Source organism: Ranitomeya variabilis, chromosome 1, assembly GCF_051348905.1.
Source record: "Ranitomeya variabilis isolate aRanVar5 chromosome 1, aRanVar5.hap1, whole genome shotgun sequence".
NCBI lineage: Eukaryota > Metazoa > Chordata > Amphibia > Anura > Dendrobatidae > Ranitomeya > Ranitomeya variabilis.
In genome coordinates, this window is record NC_135232.1 from 259,823,578 (window position 1) to 259,844,232 (window position 20,655).

General features: G+C 42.3%; 2 protein-coding genes across 4 annotated transcripts in view; one reads left to right on the forward strand and one right to left on the reverse strand.

Annotated features, from left to right (window-relative positions):
* The window catches only part of LOC143813489 (catechol O-methyltransferase-like), a 49,261-nt gene extending 29,173 nt beyond the window's left edge, over positions 1-20,088 (reverse strand). For 2 of the 3 annotated variants that reach the window (XR_013223609.1, XM_077293388.1), the window contains exons 1-2: positions 19,941-20,088; positions 2,644-2,923 (exon numbers count right to left, since the gene is read on the reverse strand). Coding sequence is in view for 2 of the 3 variants with exons in the window: in XM_077293388.1 (XP_077149503.1) it covers positions 2,644-2,923; positions 19,941-20,075 (415 nt within the window). In the remaining variant the exon portion in view is untranslated. Of the gene's footprint in view, positions 1-2,643; positions 2,924-18,957; positions 19,164-19,940 lie in introns of those variants that run through there. The other variant, XM_077293389.1, reaches the window with a different exon arrangement.
* Positions 1-20,655, forward strand: part of GNB1L (G protein subunit beta 1 like) — a 716,249-nt gene that overhangs the window by 105,623 nt on the left and 589,971 nt on the right. The window lies entirely within an intron of this gene.

The following is a 20,655-nucleotide window of genomic DNA, read 5'->3' on the forward strand; positions in this document are numbered from 1 at the left end:
TTAGGCACATCAGGGGCTCTCCAAACGCAACATGGCGTCCCATCTCAATTCCAGTCAATTTTGCATTGAAAAGTCAAATGGCGCTCCTTCCCTTCCAAGCTCTGCCATGCGCCCAAACAATGGTTTACACCCACATATGGGGTATCAGCGTACTCAGGACAAATTGTACAACAACTTTGGGGGTCCATTTTCTCCTGTTACCCTTGGTAAAATAAAACAAATTGGAGCTGAAATAAATTTTGTGTGAAAAAAAGTTAAATGTTCATTTTTATTTAAACATTCCAAAAATTCCTGTGAAACACCTGAAGGGTTAATAAACTTCTTGAATGTGGTTTTGAGCACCTTGAGGGGTGCAGTTTTTAGAATGGTGTCACACTTGAGTATTTTCTATCATATAGACCCCTCAAAATGACTTCAAATGAGATGTGGTCCCTAAAAAAAAATGGTGTTGTAAAAATGAGAAATTGCTGGTCAACTTTTAACCCTTATAACTCCGTCACAAAAAAAAATTTTGGTTCCAAAATTGTACTGATGTAAAGTAGACATGTGGGAAATGTTACTTATTAAGTATTTTGCGTGACATATGTCTGTGATTTAAGGGCACAAAAATTCAAAGTTGGAAAATTGCAAAATTTTCAAAATTTTCGCCAAATTTCCATTTTTTTCACAAATAAACGCAAGTTATATCGAATAAATTTTACCTTTAACATGAAGTACAATATGTCACGAGAAAACAATGTCAGAATCGCCAAGATCCGTCAAAGCGTTCCAGAGTTATAGCCTCATAAAGGGACAGTGGTCAGAATTGTAAAAATTGGCCCGGTCATTAACGTGCAAACCACCCTTGGGGGTGAAGGGGTTAATGTTGTGATTATGGCTTACAGCCAATAAAAACCCAAAAGGCATTATCTCAGTAAATTAGAATACTTTATAACACCAGCTTGAAAAAATTATTTTAAAATCCAAAATGTTGACCTACTGAAATGTATATTCAGCAAATGCACTCAATACTTGGGGCTCCTTTTGCATCAATTACTGCATCAATGTGGCGTGGCATGGAGGCGATCATCCTGTGGCACTGCTGAGGTGTTATGGAAGCCCAGGTTGCTTTGATATCAGCATTCAGCTCATCTGCATTGTGGGGTCTGGTGTCCCTCATCTTTCTCTTGACAATACCCTATAGATTCTCTATGGGGTTAAGGTCAGGCGAGTTTGCTGGCCAATCAAGCACAGTGATACTGTTGTTTTTAAACCAGGTATTGGTACTTTTGGCAGTGTGGACAAAAAAGCTTGTCGGCAGAGGGAAGAATGAAGTGCTCTAAAATTTCCTGGTAGACGGCTGCGCTGACTTTGGTCTTGATAAAACACAGTGGACCTACACCAGCAGATGACATACAGTAGCTCCCCAAACCATCACTGATTGTGGAAACTTCACACTAGACCTCAACCAGCTTGGATTGTCTGTCTTTCCACTCTTCCTCCAGACTCTGGGACCTTGATTTCCAAGGTCTAGTGTGAGGTTTCCACAAACCACAAATCACAACATTAACAGAAATAAACACTTGAAACAGATCACTCTGTTTGCAATGACTATATAATATATGAGTTTCACTTTTTTGTATTGAAGAACTGAAATAAATTAACTTTTTGATGATATTCTAATTTTGTGAGATGCACCTGTATATTTATGTTCCAGCTGAATGTTGCATCAACAGCCATATAATAAACAATCACAAACCTCCAAAATAGCTTCAAGATAATCTATACTAGAACTGACGTGAAAAAAATACAATATTTTGTAATATAGAAAATTTTATGACTATTATTCATTGTGAAATGCATTTAGAATTGGTGACATCAAACAAGAAAAACGATTATCTTTACAGCTTCATGTGAGCCTCAATATGCATTTTATTATATACTGTATTATATTATTGTGGTGCAACTTCTCAGAAAGACCACCATTGAATTGCCCACCCTTTATTTAGACCAGATTTTCTGTGCAAAATTTTCATCATAGCCTATATCTAATGGTCATCTTCATTAAAAGGACCAACTCTTTTTTTCAAAGCAATTTTAGACAATTATATAATAGAAGTTTCAATTTGTAAATTACACAGTAAAGTTCCTTACATCTTACAATGTTTCCAAACCAGCTCCTGCATGCTATTTCTGATGCTGCAAAGTCAAACTTGATTTTTTTTAAATGATGTACAAATTTATACACATTGTAAATGAAGATTTATCTGGGCGTTTACAAAACCTGGAAAGTTGGGCAGTCTGGTCTCCAACCACACCCCTTCAGGCTTGACTGACACCCAGTCAGCCACTAGCTGGAGGCGATATACAGCCACCAGATGAGTGTTAATCCACCCCGCAGCCGTACGAGTGGTACCAAACTGTCTGACATGTGGTAAAACAAGGTTCTCTATAACAGGTATACAATTATTTCACAAACGCTACAAAAAGAAACTGTAAACATTTAGGTAATTTGTAACTAGCATTTTGCTATTGTGTGTTGCATTTTCTATATTCGTCTGAGAGTTGGAGCTTACATGTTTCCTGGTGTTTTGATATGTGATGGAATTTATATTTGGACTGTACATATATACGTATGCATTTAATTTCTTTACATAATCTTACCCTTTTGGTCTCCCACATTCATAGCCCATTCCTTTTGTTTACAGTATTTATCAATATTATCTACGACACTCTGGGGGTCTCCACGCGTTGCATTATCCAGCACATACTGTAAAACTCTCTGTTCCTTGGTTTGCTTCATGAAAAAATATTTGACTCCTTGTATTGCTTCGTGTAAAACAATTCTAGCAAAAGCTCTTCGTGGACCATGTAGAACTACGTACAAAGTTAAAAAAAGCAGTATACTTGCTGCAAATAGGAACAGTAGGTTGAGATCTATCATCTGCATGAGAAAAAAAAGACAGTACATTACAAAGCAAGCTATTTACGTGTTTTTAAAGGGAAGGCTCATCATAACAATGTCTCTTTCTCTATACAATATGCACTAGCTTAAAATTATAACTAGACAATTATTCAAATACAATGCATATAAATTTTTATTGATTTAAATAAAGATAATTTATTTTCTGATCCTTTAGAGCAGTGTTCCCCAACGCTGGTGCTCAGGAGCCACCGACAGGCCATGTTTTCTGGATTTCCTTAGTATTGCACAGGTGACAATTGCATCACCTGCACAGATTAAAAAAAATCAATCATCCGTGCAATACTAAGGAAATCCTGAAAACATGACCTGTTGGTGGCTCCTGAGGACTGAAGTTGGGGAACACTGCTTTAGAGTAAGTGTGTCCCACCTTCCCAAGAAGAACAGTGTTCTTAGGCTATATAATGATCTTTGGTCACATGACCATCATGCCTCCCAAGGTCATTCTTCCCTTGCAAACTGCGATGATTATGCAAAACTGGCATTATCAGTGCGGCTTCTGTTTTTTTTAAGACAGGTGGCCAAGTGACTAACCATCCCACTAATTCTGAAGCTGTGTTGGGTCTTGCATGGGGCCTCTTTGAAGATGGGGGCCCATAGCAACTAAACAACCCCCCCACCTCAATCCCAACACAGGCCCGGCCTGGGCCCACCAGATCCTCTAGTGAACCAGTCCAGCACTGAATGTTGCATGTGACTAGGGCAGCCTAGATCACTGCCAAGGGTTATAGCGTTGTTTTCAAATTGTGGAGTCTATCATTCTACATTGAGAAAAATTATTCACAAATGTTTACCATTCACGACAGTTAATTCTTCTTAGGTGTGGATGTATCTGGACATTTATTCCTAGGTGAGGCTGTGTAGTGCTAGGAGAGATGGCAAAGAACCGAAGAGGAACAGCTCAGACTTTAAAGGCCTCAGTTAGCATGTTAAATATCCAAATTCATGTCAGTACAGTTAGAAAAAGACTGAACAAGTGTGGGTTATTTGGAAGTTTTGTCAAGAGAAAGAAGCTTCTTTCAAAAAACAAACAAACATGGTAGCATTGCTAACCGTGAGATGTGTAGAAATCAAAAGACTACAGGAACAATGTCCTTTGGACAGATGAGAGTAAAGGCCCCGTCTCACTAAGCGATTTACCAACGATCACGACCAGCGATATGACCTGGCCGTGATCGTTGGTAAGTCGTTGTGTGGTCGCTGGGGAGCTGTCACACAGACCGCTCTCCCCAGCGACCAACGATCAGGGGAACGACTCCGGCATCATTGAAACTGTCTTCAACGATGCCGAAGTCCCCCTGCAGCACCCGGGTAACCAGGGTAAACATCGGGTTACTAAGCGCAGGGCCGCGCTTAGTAACCCGATGTTTACCCTGGTTACCAAAAAAAACAAACACTACATACTCGCCTTTCGGTGTCCAGGTCCCTTGCCGTCTGCTTCCTGCTCTGACTGAGCCGCCGTACAGTGAGAGCAGAGCGCAGCGGTGACGTCACTGCTGTGCTCTCACTTCTCACTGTACGGCCGGGAGTCAGTGAGAGCAGGAAGCAGACGGCGAGGGACCTGACGGACATCAGAAGGCGAGTATGTACTGTTTGTTTTTTTTTACATTTACGCTGGTAACCAGGGTAAACATCGGGTTACTAAGCGCGGCCCTGCGCTTAGTAACCCGATGTTTACCCTGGTTACCAGTGAAGACATCGCTGGATCGGTGTCACACACACCGATTCAGCGATGTCAGCGGGGCCTCAACGACCAAAAAAAGGTCCAGGCCATTCCGACACGACCAGCGATCTCACAGCAGGGGCCTGATCGCTGGTACGTGTCACACATAGCGAGATCGCTACTGAGGTCGCTGTTGCGTCACAAAACTAGTGACTCAGCAGCGATCTCGCTAGCGATCTCGCTATGTGAGACGGGGCCTTAAGCTAGTGATGTTAGACCAAAACCAAACACAGCATATCAGCACAAACACCTAATTCCAACTGTCAATATGGTGGAGGGTTGATGATTTTGTTTTGTTTTGCAGCCACAGAATATGAGCACCTTCTATCTAGTCAACCACAAACTCCTCTGCATACCAAAGTATTCCAACATGAGATTATCTATCCAAAAGCTAAAGCCCAACTGAAATACTGTGGAGGCAGCTTAACAAAGCTGAGCATAACCAAATGCCCACAAACTGCAATTAACTTAAGCAACATTTCAAATACAAGTGGGCGAAAAGTCCTCCAGAACCATGCGAGACTGATTAAGTCATACAAAATACTATTTCTTCAAGTAATTGCTGCAAAAGGTGATTCTATAAGCTACCGATTCATGGGATGTACTCGAGTGTGTGAAAAATTCTGCAGTTTTGGCTTTTTAATGAGCTTTACAAACAGTATCAGACAGAAGCAATGCATTTTTTTTAACAAACAGTCCAAAAATTATCCTTACATTGGGACCAGCAACAGGTTTGCTGTTTGGGAAATGAAGATATAAAAAAGCAAAAGAAATGAACTTTATTACTGCTTGCATATATTGTTCTTTCAGCCACAGGGGTGGCACCAGCATGGTGTCAGTTGCCGCCCTGTGCATAGAGAGCAGCAGTTGTAATCGCACCCATGGCATTGACTGACAGTTGACCCTAATTCTGAGCCAGCTGCCAGAAACAATTAAATCAGTCCATAAGAAGAATCAGTTGAGTCAGGGTCAAAATCAGGAGGGATTTCAGAGAAATACGTAGCCAAGTTACAGGTGGGGTGAGGATGAAGATAAACACAATAAGGTAACAGCACCAAAGTATAGGGATAAATCCAAGCACAATAACACGCAACTTTCATAATTATGCTGGAAGATATAGGGTGGTACAATCCCTATAATCCCATTGTCCTAAGTGTAGAGCTGAATACACCTGCTGAGTTGTTTTACAACACACCCAACAATTCTGTGACACCACTGAGTCCAGCAACCCCAGTATATCTGATCAGACAGCATCTGTGACATTCAGTAATACAGGCCTTGAGGTTTCCTCCATTACCAGCGGTACTTGCAGGGTGAATACAGCAGCAATTAGGCAACAGAGACATATTAAGGAACAGATTGCTGGAGCATAGCAAGGTTGGGAAGGGAAAGAAAATGAGTACATATAACTCATTCCCTTTTGCCATACTTAAAGAGGTTATCCACTACTTGGACAACTACTTCTTGATCTAAATGTTTGGCCCCGATAAAACAAAAAAAGATCTTGCGGTGTCAGCACTCGCGGTCCCAGGGCTCTCGTGTGGTTGCTGTGACATGTGACCTTGGGGCCCAATCAGCGCTGGCATCACTGTCGCCTTGGGACAAATCGAACATGAAGAGGAAGTCCGGGCTGCAGCTGATCTGTCTTCCTCTTCAAGTTCAATTTGACAGGAGGCGCCGATAGTGACACAAGTGCTGATTGGGCGCCAGAATCACATGTCACAACAACAACCCAGAAGCCCTGGGGAGAGCGAGTGCCAACACCATGGGAACAGCTCCGGCATGGTAGGTGAGTATAAGCTTTATTATTTTATCGGAGCCAAGTGTGGGGTATGAAAAGGAGTTGTCCAAGTAGTGGACAACTTCTTTAACATCTGCTCACTTTCCAAAATATAAGTACAATAATAGTGCTGTATCAATATAACTGTGCATGTATATGAAGCTGTATAGGGCTATCTTCCCAATGGCATGTAAATATCCAGCTTAGGCTGTGTTCACATATCCAGTTGTTATCTTTCTGTGACAGATCCAGTGTTAAACAAACCCCGATTCACTTAAAAATGGAAGCTGGTTTGTGTTTTGTATCTGATTTTGTTCCATGTGTAACAGATCCAATTTAACTACGCACATCTAGTGTTCTGGGCATGAGCAGTGCTAAAAAAATATCAATTAATTGGATGAACATCCATTATGATCTGTTTTTCATATACTTCAAGGTAAGTAAAATGGTTTGCTCTTAATTTCTTTCTTGGTCTGGAGAAAAAAGTTGTGAAGACTATTATGAGCTATGATAATAAGTACCGAGTAGTAGAAGAATTTAATCTTATAATGTAATGACACAACATGATATTTAAGTCAGAAATAACAAGCAAGGGGTCTGTAGGTAACCTCTCTTCCAAGGCATTGCACAGCTAAAATGAGGGGGACCATAATGTAACTGCAAAACACAATACTCAAGTTTTGCGGTAGGTCTAAGAGTCTCACAATTTAAAGGGAAAAGAAATGCTGATTTGGTCAACTATGTAGTATGTCTTTGCAAACTTTTTGCAAAATGTCTTTAACACCTTTACCCCCAAGGGTGGTTTGCACGTTAATGACCAGGCCAATTTTTACAATTCTGACCACTGTCCCTTTATGAGGTTATAACTCTGGAACGCTTCAACGGATCCTGATGATTCTGACATTATTTTCTCGTGACATATTGTACTTCATGATAGTGGTAAAATTTATTTGGTATTACCTGCGTTTATTTGTTAAATGTTGAAAATTTTGCAATTTTCCAAATTTGAATTTTTATGCCTTTAAATCACAGAGATGTGTCACACAAAATACTTAATAATTAACATTTCCCACATGTCTACTTTACATCAGCACAATTTTGGAACCATTTTTTTTGTTAGGGAGTTATAAGGGTTAAAAGTTGACCAGCAATTTCTCATTTTTACAACACCATTTTTTCTTAGGGACCACATCACATTTGAAGTCACTTTGAGGGGTCTATATGATAGAATATAATATACCCAAGTGTGACACCATTCTAAAAACTGCACCCCTCAAGGTGCTCAAAACCATATTCAAGAAGTTTATTAACCCTTCAGGTGTTTCACAGGAATTTTTGGAATATTTAAAAAAAAATTAACATTTAACTTTTTTTCACAAAAAATTTACTTCAGCTCCAATTTGTTTATTTTACTAAGGGTAACAGGAAAATTGGACCCCAAAAGTTGTTGTACAATTTGTCCTGAGCATGCCGATACCCCATATGTGGGGGTAAACCACTGTTTGGGCGCACCGCAGAGCTCAGAAGAGAAGGAGTGCCGTTTGACTTTTCAATGTAAAATTGACTGGAATTGAGCTAGGACGCCATGTCGCGTTTGGAGAGACCCTGATGTGCCTAAACATTGAAACTCCCCACAATTGACACCATTTTGGAAACTAGACCCCCTAAGGAACTTATGTAGAAGTGTGGTGAGCACTTTGACCCACCAAGTGCTTCACAGAAGTTTATAATGTAGAGCTGTAAAAATAAAAAATCATTTTTTTTCCACAAAAATTATTTTTTGGGACCCAGTTTTGTATTTTCCCAAGGGTAACAGGAGATATTGGACCCCAAAAGTTGTTGTCCAATTTGTCCTGAGTATGCTGATACCCCATATGTGGGGGGAACTACCGTTTGGGTGCATTGCAGGGCTCGGAAGGGAAGGAGCTCTGTTTGGAATGCAGACTTAGATGGAATGGTCTGCAGGCGTCACATTGCGTTTGCAGAGCCCCTGATGTATTTAAACAGTAGAAAGCCCCCACAAGTGACTTCATATTGAAAACTAGACCCCCCAAAGAACTTATCTAGATGTGTTGTGAGAACTTTGAACCCCCAAGTGTTTCACTACAGTTTATAACGCAGAGCCGTGAAAATAAAAAATCTATTTTTTCCCACACAAATTATTTTTTAGCCCCCGGTTTTGTATTTTCCCAAGGGTAATAGGAGAAATTGGACCCCAAAAGTTGTTGTCCAATTTGTCCTGAGTACGCTGATACCCCATATGTGGGGGGGAACCACCGTTTGGGCGCATGGCAGAGTTCGGAAGGGAAGGAGCTCCGTTTGGAATGCAGACTTAGATGGAATGGTCTGCAGGCGTCACATTGCGTTTACAGAGCCCCTGATGTACCTATACAGTAGAAACCCCCCACAAGTGACCCCATATTGAAAACTAGACCCCCCAAGGAACTTATCTAGATGTGTTGTGAGAACTTTGAGCCCCCAAGTGTTTCACTACAGTTTATAATGCAGAGCCGTGAAAATAAAAAATCCTTTTTTTTTCTTCACAAAAATTATTTTTTAGCCCCCGGTTTTGTATTTTCCCAAGGGTAACAGGAGAAATTGGACCCAAAACGTTGTTGTCCAATTTGTCCTGAGTATGCTGATACCCCATATGTTGGGGTAAACCCCTGTTTGGGTGCATGGGAGAGCTCGGAAGGGAAGGAGCACTGTTTTACTTTTTCAACGCAAAATTGACTGGAATTGAGATCGGACGCCATGTCGCGTTTGGAGAGCTCCTGATGTGCCTAAACAGTGGAAACCCCCCTATTCTAACTAAAACCCTAACCCAAACACACCCCTAACCCTAATCCCAACCATAACCCTAACCACACCCCTAACCCTAATCTCAACCGTAAATGTAATCCAAACCCTAACTTTAGCCCCAACCCTAACCCTAACTTTAGTCCCAACCCTAACTGCAGCCCTAACCCTAACTTTAGCCCCAACCCTAACCCTAATGGGAAAATGGAAATAAATATATATTTTTAAAATATTATTTTTCCCTAACTAAGGGGGTGATGAAGGGGGGTTTGATTTACTTTTATAGTTTGTTTTTTTATTGGCAGCTGTCACACACTAAAAGACGCTTTTTATTGCAAAAAATAGTTTTTGCGTCTCCACATTTTGAGTGCTATAATTTTTCCATATTTTGGTCCACAGAGTCATGTGAGGGCTTGTTTTTTGTGGGACGAGTTGACGTTTCTATTGGTACCATTTTCAGGTACGTGACATTTTTTGACCGCTTTTTATTCCGATTTTTGTGAGGCAGAATGACCAAAAACCAGCTATTCATGAATTTCTTTTGGGGGGGGGGCGCTTATACCATTCCACGTTTGGTAAAATTGATAAAGCAGTTTTATTCTTCGGGTCAGAACGATTACAGCAATTCCTCATTTATATAGTTTTTTTATGTTTTGGCGCTTTTATACGATAAAAACTATTTTATATAAAAAATAATTATTTTTGCATCGCATCACTTTATTCTGAGGACTATAACTTTTTTATTTTTTCACTGATGACGCTGTATGGCAGCTTGCTTTTTGCGGGATAAGATGACGTTTTCAGCGGTACCATGGTTATTTATATCTGTCTTTTTGATCGCGTGTTATTCCACTTTTTGTTTGGCGGTATGATAATAAAGCGTCTTTTTTTTTTTACGGTGTTCACTGAAGGGGTTAACTAGTGGGACAGTTTTATAGGTCGGGTCGTTACGGACGCGGCGATACTAAATATGTGCACTTTTATTGTTTTTTTTTATTTAGATAAAGAAATGTATTTATTGGAACAATATTTTTTTTTCTTTATTTAGGTTTTTTTTTTATGGAGCCTGCAGGGAGGAGGAGGCAGGAGACCCTCGGAGCAACGCGATTTTTTTTATACATTTTGTATTGAAAATTTCCAAGAAGTATCATTTCTCCTTGCGGAGAGTGACATGTTAAGCATGTCGAGGTGAGGAAACTTAAAGCCGCAATGCTCCTCTGGGAAATATGCATATTGTCTCTTCAGAGAGGAAGAGGACTAGAACTCTAGTGCCACCTATTGGAAGTAGCAATCCTAACAGTCAATGTCGACCTTTTAACGAGCCTTGTCACATGACTTAGGATAATAGCCAAACCGATACTTCTTGGATCCCGGTCAGACGCCTCTCAATCAGCCAAACCAGATCTCCACTTTACACTGACGAGGGGCAGTACCCCGAAACACAGTGTCTGCAAATTGAGATCTGGTTTGGCTCTTATCTCCTAAGTCATGTGACAAGGCTCGTTAAAGGGTCGACATTGACTGTTAGGATTGCTACTTCCAATAGGTGGCACTAGAGTTCTAGTCCTCTTCCTCTCTGTTGAGACAATTTGCGTATTGAAAATAAAAACATTTGTATGTAGCCAGGACACAGAGCTTAGGCCCCATTAATGCATGATACCTAGTGCAGAAAACCACATTTCTGTAATAGAAAACCAAAACCAAATTCTCAAAAAACCCTTCCTGAACAGTTTTTCATCTTTCCCATGACATCAACCAATGTTTCCTTTGGTGCTGAATATACAATATTATGCCTAAGTGATAACCCCCACGCCACCCCTAGTCAAACGAACTTCACCCTAGTGTTCTACAGTTCAGCTCGGACTTGTTGAGGCCATAAGGCAAGGTATCAACTGCTCCACAATTATTGCTATGGGAGACCAGTAGCATAAATACAGCTGCTCAAGTGTCAGGCCCTTTTTTTTTCCAGAAAAAAAAACCCATCATGAAGCCAAAAGCACATTCCACACAGCTATGCAACAAGGTTAGGAAAATGTAGGAATCATTGACTTCATTCTATTTAAGGAATATTGTTTGGAATATATTCATTGCGGTATTTGCAGATATTCATGAAATTCCCACAGTATAAGTAATAAATATTTTAAAGGGGTTGTCTGATACTTATAATGCCCTTTATAAACATCTATCTTTAAAGGGGTTTTCCACTACTACGCCTTCTTAAACTAAATGTCCAGGCTGATAAAACTATAAGGCTGGAGTCACACACAACATATAAAAACGGTCCTTTTTTTACAGACCAAATACGCAGAAATGTTCCCTGAACAGTGATCCATATGTTATCCGTAGGCAAGGTGTGGCTGCGTATTTTGCGCATGTAAACCTCCGTATGGCATCCGTATGTCAGTGAGACACACATATATATATATATATATATATATATATATATATATATATATATATATATATATAGTTATATTTCATACAGAGCTAGATAGCAGAAAAGCCGGTAATTCAATTGCCGGCTTTTGCTGTCTCCTTATCAAACCCGACAGGATATGAGACATGGTTTACATACAGTAAACCATTTCATATCCCTTATTTTTTTTACATATTCCTCACTACTAATGTTATAAGTGCCTGTGTGCAAAATTTGGGAGCTCTAGGTGTTAAAATAAAGGGTTAAATCACGGAAAAAACTGGCGTGGGCTCCCGCACAGTTTTCTCCGCCAGAGTGGGAAAGCCAGTGACTGAGGGCAGATATTAATAGCCTAGAGAGGAACCATGGTTATTGGCCCCCGTGGCTAAAAACATCTGCCCCCAGCCACCCCAGAAAAGGCACATCTGTAAGATGCGCCTATTCTGGCAGTTAGCCACTCTCTTCCCACTCTCGAGTAGCGGTGGGATATGAGGTAATAAAGGGTTAATGTCACCTTGCTAATGTAAGGTGACATTAAGCCTGGTTAATAATGGAGAGATGTCAATAAGACATCTATCCATTATTAATCCAATAGTAATAAAGGGTTAAAACACACACACACACACACACACACACACACACACACACATTATGAATAAAGTATTTTAATGAAATAAATACCCATGGGGTTTTAACATCTTTATTGTATTCTCAATCCAACTGACGACCCTTGTCATCTGAAAAAGGGAAAATAAAAAAGCAACAATATCCCATACATGTCCGCCGTACAGTCATGTCCCACGATGTAAATCCATCTGAAGGGGTTAAATAACTTTACAACCAGGAGCCTGCTAATGCAGCTGCCCCTGGATGTAAAAACTGGGGAATGAATGGAATGCAGGGGAACGTAGCTTCGTAGACTTGCGGTGATGCGCCCCCTGGTGGCATAAACTCATATGGACTCTAGCGTGGGAATTTTTCTGAATATTTTCCCACGCTAGAGTTCATGGACCCTTCCAAGGTCATCACGGTAGCACCTGTCTGTCTGACTTCTTTACTTCCGGGTAAAACTTTCATTCCAGAGTACAACAGAAAGTGAATCTTATGGTGGGGACATGCCTCCAAACTTGCAGGTCATGTCAGCCTCAAAAAGACTCTCATTCTTCTGTCATGCTACTACTGGTGGCAAAACCTTCTCCAAGATGTCCGAAGCTTTATAGCCTCCTGTCCGTCTTTTGCCAAGAACAAGGTCCCTAGGCAGCTACAGTCTTGTTTTTTCACCCACTTCCAGTCCCATTGGCTCCTTGGCAGCACATTGCAATGGACTGATCTGCCTAGGTCTTCGGGCTGCGCTATCATCCTCGTGGTTGTGGATAGATTCTCCAAGATGGCCCATTTGATCTCTCTCCCTGGTTTGCCCTCGACACCCGAGTTGGCGAAAGGTTTCGTCCACCATATTTTTCGCATCCATGGCCTTCCTTAACATATCGTTTCAGAGGAGTCCAGTTCACCTCTCGGTTCTGGAGAGCTCTCTGCAAGTTTCTGAACATCACGCTTGACTTCTCCTCTGCCTACCACCCACAGTTAAACGGCCAGGTGGAGCATACAAATCAGACTCTGGTGACTTCTCTCCATCATTTCTCTAATGCCCACCACAGCGACTGGTCAGATTTTACTCCCGTGGGCTGAATTCGCGTACAACAATCACACCAGCAAATCATCTTCCAAGTCATCTTTCGTTATCGTCTGGTGTACCTTTACCGGCTCCTCCTGTCTCAGGTGTGCCAGGGGCTGATCTTGTATCCGAGGAGTTCTCCAGGAGTTGGCAGGAGACCAAGACCGCTCTCGAACAAGCACCTGACAGAATGAAAAGACATGCGGACAAGAGGCGCTTAGATCCCCCACTATTTCATCCTGATGATAAGGTGTGGTTATCTTCCAAATTCATCCGCTTAAAGATCCCCTCGCATAAGCTGGGTCCTCGCTATATTGGACCTTTTGAGGTCTTGGCCCGTATCAATGATGTCTCCTACAAGTTGAGACTACCCGCCTCGCTCCGCATCCCCAATTCATTCCACGTTTCCCTCCTAAAGCCAGTTGTCCTCAACCAGTTCCATGCCTCTACTGTTCATTCTCTTTGGCCTGCTTCCGCTGATGATGTCTTTGAAGTTAAGGACATCCTTGCTAAGAAAAAGCTAAGAGGGAGGACCTTTTTTCTAGTTGATTGGAAAGGTTTTGGTCCTGAAGAGAGATCTTGGGAGCCTCGGGAGAACATCCTGGCTCCCTGAATCTTGGCAAGATTTCTTTCCAGTCTTGGGAGGGAGGGGCGTAAGGAGGGGGTACTGTCATGCCGCGGCTCTCAGAGTCCCGCTATACTTACCAGTCCTCGGCATCCCGGCGCGCTCCCGCTCGTCTCCTGACATCTGCTTCCCTGCTCGCGTGGCCGGCTCCTGTCTCCCGTTGGGTGAGCGCGTGCACTGGGTTCAGCGGCACACGCGCACACCTCTCTCTTTGATTTTGGCTGCTCCTTCCAGCCTGCTCTATGCTCCTGGAGGACTCTGACCCGGAAGTCCCATTGCGCACTCTGCTTATCAGGCTGCCTCTTCCTCCTGGCTGTGCCTGTTACTTGTGCTTTACAAGCGATTCTGGCCCCCCGTTCCTATGCGGCCCCTCTTCCCTGCCTGCCTACCCTGCCGATAGTTTTTGCTACTTAACCTCTTGCCCTTACCTTCATCCTCCCCTCTGCTCTCTCCTAGTGTCTGCCTACCAGTGTCTCCATCCTGCCAGCCTTCCTGTGTCTCAGCTGTGCCAGCGTACCAGTGTTTCCTGCCTGCCTGTGTTCCCGTGTTTCAGCCGTGTCAGCCTGCCAGTGTCTACAGCCTGTCCGTGTTCTCGTGTCTTCACCATGACTTCCTGCGTCTCTGTCCTGCTCGTGTTCCTGTGTCTCTGCTGTATCATTCCTCCCGCCTGTCCTTCCTGACTTTTGCTGTCACTCTTGTTGTCCGCTCCTGGCTATCAACTGCCATGGCGGTAGTCTCCCCTGGGCCTGTCCCTAACGCTCCCTGTATAGGGGGTGGTCCACTAGGTCAACTCGCCCTAGGGAGGTTCGCTGCCGCGGTCCAGCGGGTCCACCTAAGGAGTTCCTCTAGTTCTCACACCCTGTATATCACCTTTGCCACATTAGCACTTTATATCTACAGGTGCTTCTCACAAAATTAGAATATCGTCAAAAAGTTCATTTATTTCAGTTCCTCAATATAAAAAGTTAATCTCATATATTATGTAGAGTCATTACAAACAGAGTGATCTATTTCAAGTGTTTATTTTCTGTTAATGTTGATGATTATGGCTTACAGCCATCGAGAACCCAAAAGCCATTATCTCAGTAAGTTAGAATACTTTATAACACCAGCTTGAAAAATGATTTTGAAATTTGAAATGTTGACCTACTGAAATGTATGTTCAGTAAGGCTGGTTTCACACTTGCGTTTGGCTGTTCTGCGTATAGCTGCGTACATCCGCCTACGCTCCGCCTACTTCCGCATGCGTCCTGCATGCCTATCTTTAACATTGGATAACTTTTTGCGCTCCTGTGCGGTCGGCGGGCATGTCAAAATGCCGCATACGGACGCATCCGCATACAATGCATGTTCCTGCGTACCCAATGTTAAAGATAGGTATGCAGGACGATGCAAGATGCATGCAGAAGTAGGCGGAGCTTAAAGGAGGATGTATGCAGCCATACGCAGACCAGCCAAATGTAAATCCACTCAAAACTAGGTCGGAGCTCCTTTTGCATTAATTACTGCATCAATGCTGTGCGGCCTGGAGGTGATCAGCCTGTGGCACTGCTGAGGTGTTATGGAAGCCCAGATTCTGGTGTCTCGTGTCTTCCTCTTGACAATATCCCATAGATTCTCTATGGGGTTAAGGTCAGGTGAATTTGCTGGCAAATCAAGCACAGTGATACTGTTGTTTTTAAACCAGGTATTGGCACTTTTGGCAGTGGGGACAGGTGCCAAGTCCTGCTGGAGAATTAAATTTCCATCTCCAAAAAGCTTGTCGGCAGAGGGAAGCATGAAGTGATCTAAAATTTCCTGGTAGACGGCTGCGCTGACTTTGGTCTTGATAAAACAAAGTGGACCTACACCAGATGACATGGCTCCCCAAACCATCACTGATTGTGGAGACTTCACACTAGACCTCAAGCAGCTTGGATTGTGCCTCTCGACTCTTCCTCCAGACTCTGGGGCCTTGATTTCCAAATGAATTGTAAAATTTACTTTCATCTGAAAACAACACCTTGCACCACTGACCAACAGTCCCGTTCTTTTTCTCCTTGGCCCAGGTAAGACCCTTCTGGCGTTGTCTATTTGTCAAGAGTGGCTTGACACAAGGAATGCAACACTTGGAGCCCATGTCCTGGATATGTCTGTCAGTGGTGGCTCTTGAAGCAATGACTCCAGCAGCAGTCCACTCCTTGTGAATCTCCCCAAAATTTTTGAATGGCCTTTTCTTAACCATCTTTTCAAGGCTGCGGTTATCCCGGTTGCTAGTGCACCATTTCTACCACACTTTTTCCTTACACTCAACTTTCCATTATTATGCATGGATACAGCATTCTGTGAACAGCCAGCTTCTTCAGCAATGACCTTTTGTGGCTTACCCTCCTTGTGGAGTGTGTCAATGACTGCCTTCTGGACATCTGTCAAGTCAGCAGTCTTCCCCATGATTGTGGAGCCTACTGAAACAGACTAAGGGACCTTTTTAAACGCTTAGGAATCCTTTGCAGGTGTTTTCTGTTAATTATTCTAATTTACTGAGATAATGACGTTTGGGTTTTCATTGGCTGTAAGCCATAATCATCAACATTAACAGAAATTAACACTTGAAATAGATCACTCTTTTTGTAATGACTCTATATATGAGTTTCACTTTTTGCATTGAAGAACTGAAATAAATTAACTTTTTGGTGATATTCTAATTTTGTGAGAAACATCCTGCCGTGAACTGCCTGTATCATGCAGGTAGAATGGAGCGTTATCCATTACCACGGATACTTACCTCTTAAACTCTCCAGTGACGCGCGCTCATCTCCCTCGCCGTCTGGTTGTCGTGATGACACGTCCCTTCAGCATCGTCTTCCCCCGCCCACACCATTACGTGCCTGGTATGGGCAGGGAGGGATGATGTGGGCTGCCGATCCGCTGTCTTCCGGTCGGCAAGATGGATGACTCAAGTGCCATAGCATGTCGCCAATTTGTGAGTACTAACATAAATAGCCTATGCCTCTGCACTAATATCACCCCTCTGAAGAAGCCAGATGCGAAACTCTTGGTACTTTGATCTCTCTTGGGTAAATATGTTACTGTGGCTTTACTTATAACTGGATTCTGTGTGCACAAAATACTCAGCATTAAATAGCAATGGGAGTCTAGACCGGAGTTTAATGTGTAGCATGCATGACAAATTCATTGTTGTAACAACTTTCATCTCTATCTGTGGTGGGTATTTTATTATATCGTAGGATCTTCTTATCCACATCTGAATATAAGGTATAAACACCCACTATATATTCAAATGAAAATCCTATTTCATAATGTATTTTTGTTATACATCCTTCCACCTTACATATTTCTAAGTGTGAGAGAAAATAATGTATTTCAGGCACATGGAAGTCTATTGTTTTTAACTCCCTGTATGCAGATTGACAATAAATTTGACAATAAAAACACTAATCTGTTATTTGCACACCAAAACCACTGGTCAGATTTACCTCTGTTTTAATATACCCCTTTTAAATGTATATTTGTCTGTCATTTCTCTTTTACGTATTTAGGTAATAAAATGTATTTGAATATATTCCGACTATATACTCCTAGCTCAAAAAAGAGCTAGGTGTTTTTCATGTCAGTTTTTGACATTTAACTCCTAAATATTCAACTGTGAGTGGTATTATTGAAAAGTGTAAAAGTTTAGAAACCACAGAAATGCAGCCACTAAGTGACAGACCATGTAAACTTACAGAGCGAAGTCCCCCGAGTGCTCAGGTGCAGAGTGCATAAATGCTGCCAATGTGCTGCTAACTCAACTGCAGAACTCCAAACCTCCTCTGCATTGTTATCAGCGCTAACCTGGTCAAGCGTAAACATCACGAATTACTATGACAAGCTTCGGATGGAGTGGTATAGAGGACTGGACTCTGGAGCAGTGGAAACATATTCCGTGGAGTGAGAAATCCCACTTCTTTGTCTGATCGACAAATCAGAGTTTGGTGAATCTCAGGGGAATGTCACCTGCCTGATTACTTTGTGCCAACTGTAAAGATTGCTGTAGGAGCAATAATGCTATGGGGATATTTTAAGGGGTTGGCCTAGGTCCCCTAGTTCCAGTGAAAGAAAATCTTAAAAATGTATTCCGGATCAGCTTACTTACACGTCAGGAGGGGAGCAGGGACAGAACTGTAATAACCTTGGATATCTGCCAGTTAGCATGAGCGAGTCGCAGAAGTCACACACCTGTCCTATTCACTAGGATCCCACAAGCTGCCAGACATCTGTAGACATGATATCAGCAGCTGACCTACGGATGCGAGTGTAAGCCAATCAAGATTACGTCGTTAATGCTTTAGCATACCATGACATTTTGGACAACTGTACCTTCCAACTTTGTGGGAACAGTTTGAGGAAGGCAGTTTTCTGACCGTGCACCAAACAAGGTCAATAAAGGCATTGTTGGGTGACTTTGTTGTGGATGAATCTGACATGCCGCACACAGCCATGATGTCAACTCCTTCCAACACCTACAGGAGAAACGATAACGGAAAATGGGAGCCAGGTGCTCTCCTCCAAGAGTGTCTGACCTCACAATTGCTCCTCTACATTAATGGGCAAAACTTTCCACAGACACACTCCAAAATGTTATAAAAAGCCTTCCCAGAAGAGTGATCGCTGCAAAAGAGGTAAAAATATATTAAAAAAATCTATATTAATACCTATAGATTTAGCATGGATGTCCTAAAAGCTCCTACAGGGGACATGTGCAGCGGTCCATATAGTGTACTTTTGAATGTTTCCGAATAGAAGAACGTTAAGCTGCGGTATCCACATATTTTTACTTGCAAAACAGAATAGTTATGCATTTAATATTCGTGTTTAATCATTTTATTACTTGTAGAAAAGCCTAATTTAATCCTGCATGTTACAGGAGCTGGAGAGCTAACAGCGCAAGAGGCTCTTATCCGATATAAATTAAGAGATTAAAAAGGTTATGCTAACCTGATAAAGTTGCATGCACAACAGTATGAAGGCATAGGATTACAGCTGAGGCAGGTCCACACGTCATCCGACCGGTACAATGGATAAAGGAAAAAAACGTGGATTGCTGATAAATTGATATTAACATGCAACAAACACAAACTGTATATGTGGTTTTATTATCGACGCATTTCGAAGTTGACATGTTTCTTCCGCAGGATATATGGTTATATCCTGAGGAATAAGTGTGTCAACTTCGAAACGCGTCAGTAATAAAACTGCATTTACACAGTTTTGGTATCCTGGATTTTGATTCCAATTTATTTGCAGAGCGGACAATACACATTTTTTTCCTTTATCTAATGTAATCCTGTGTAATTCCACTTTACAGTAAAAACTTCAACCTGAAAAGCAGCAGGATAACCAGGTAGATAAGCATCTAGGAAGCAGGGAGATCACACATTGCTTACTATCAGGCTTGTAAAATAAGAAATGCTGGCCAAGGCTCAAGTAACAGTACGTAATTCTGACTTTTTTTTCTATATGGTGGTCACCACCGTTATTGTAAATTAAGGGGGGGCAACATTTGATGGTGGTCCTCCTTATGTATGGAGTATACAGCTTGCAGAACACTTCATTAGGTATAGAATTAATAGTCTTTGCAATCAGTAGACCTTACTATAGTTTTTCAATAACAGATACTATCACTATCCAGGACTGGAGGAGCAGATGACAATCACTACTATTACTGCATTCATAAGAACAATAAATAGATGAACACAACAAAGGCAGCATTGTTCTACCACCATATGGTAGCAGTTGTGCAATAATCCAAGCACTGCCACCATGGAGACAAACAGTGCTGGCAACTACACCGGATGCCAGCACCTCTACCAGGAGCAGAGCCCCCTGCAGATTCGGGGTCCCCTCCCTCCCTGCCCTATGCAGAGCACACTGGACCCCCACTGGCAGGAGCAGGCAGGTGTGGGGAGACATGCAGCTACCTTGTCTGCGCCGGGAGCTCCTCTCGTCCTCTGCTCGCCTCTCAGCGCCGTGAACTTTATGCAGTCAGCGAGCTGCAGTCTCCAATCAGATCGCATCACATCAGCCAGTGGAGAGGCCCCGGACCTCTGCCCCATTCCCCACCCATCGGCAGATGTGCCCGGTGCTGCCCCCCACTCCTCTAATGCAGCCTGACAGCCTCGCCAGCCAGTGTGTGCGATCCGGGGCTTCCCTCTGCACAATGGCCTTGGCTGCTTTCTCCTTTAAGCTGTTCAGATGCTTCCAAGAGAAAAATACATTTCTTTTCAGTAAGAATACAAGCACAATAACTAACAATAAATGCAAAATGTCAATCAATAAAAATCCCTGTAGCTCTAAAATTCTCCGACAACCAGAACTACACCTGCAATTGTGGTTGTCACTGGTCTAATGATACAAGATCTGCAATAAACTATTCTCTATAGCTGATAAAAATGGATCATGTATGCTCAGTACTTATCAGTGCCATTGGTGGCATCAGTAAGGTCAGGCGACATTATTATGCCTTGCTTATATAGCACCATTTATTGTATGACACTTTTCAGACATCATCACTGTCCTCATTGGGGCTCACAATGTAAATTCCCTAGCAGTATGTCTTTGGAGTGTGGGAGGAAACCGGAGAACCCAGAGGAAACCCACGCAAACACGGGGAGAACATACAAACTCCTTGCAGAT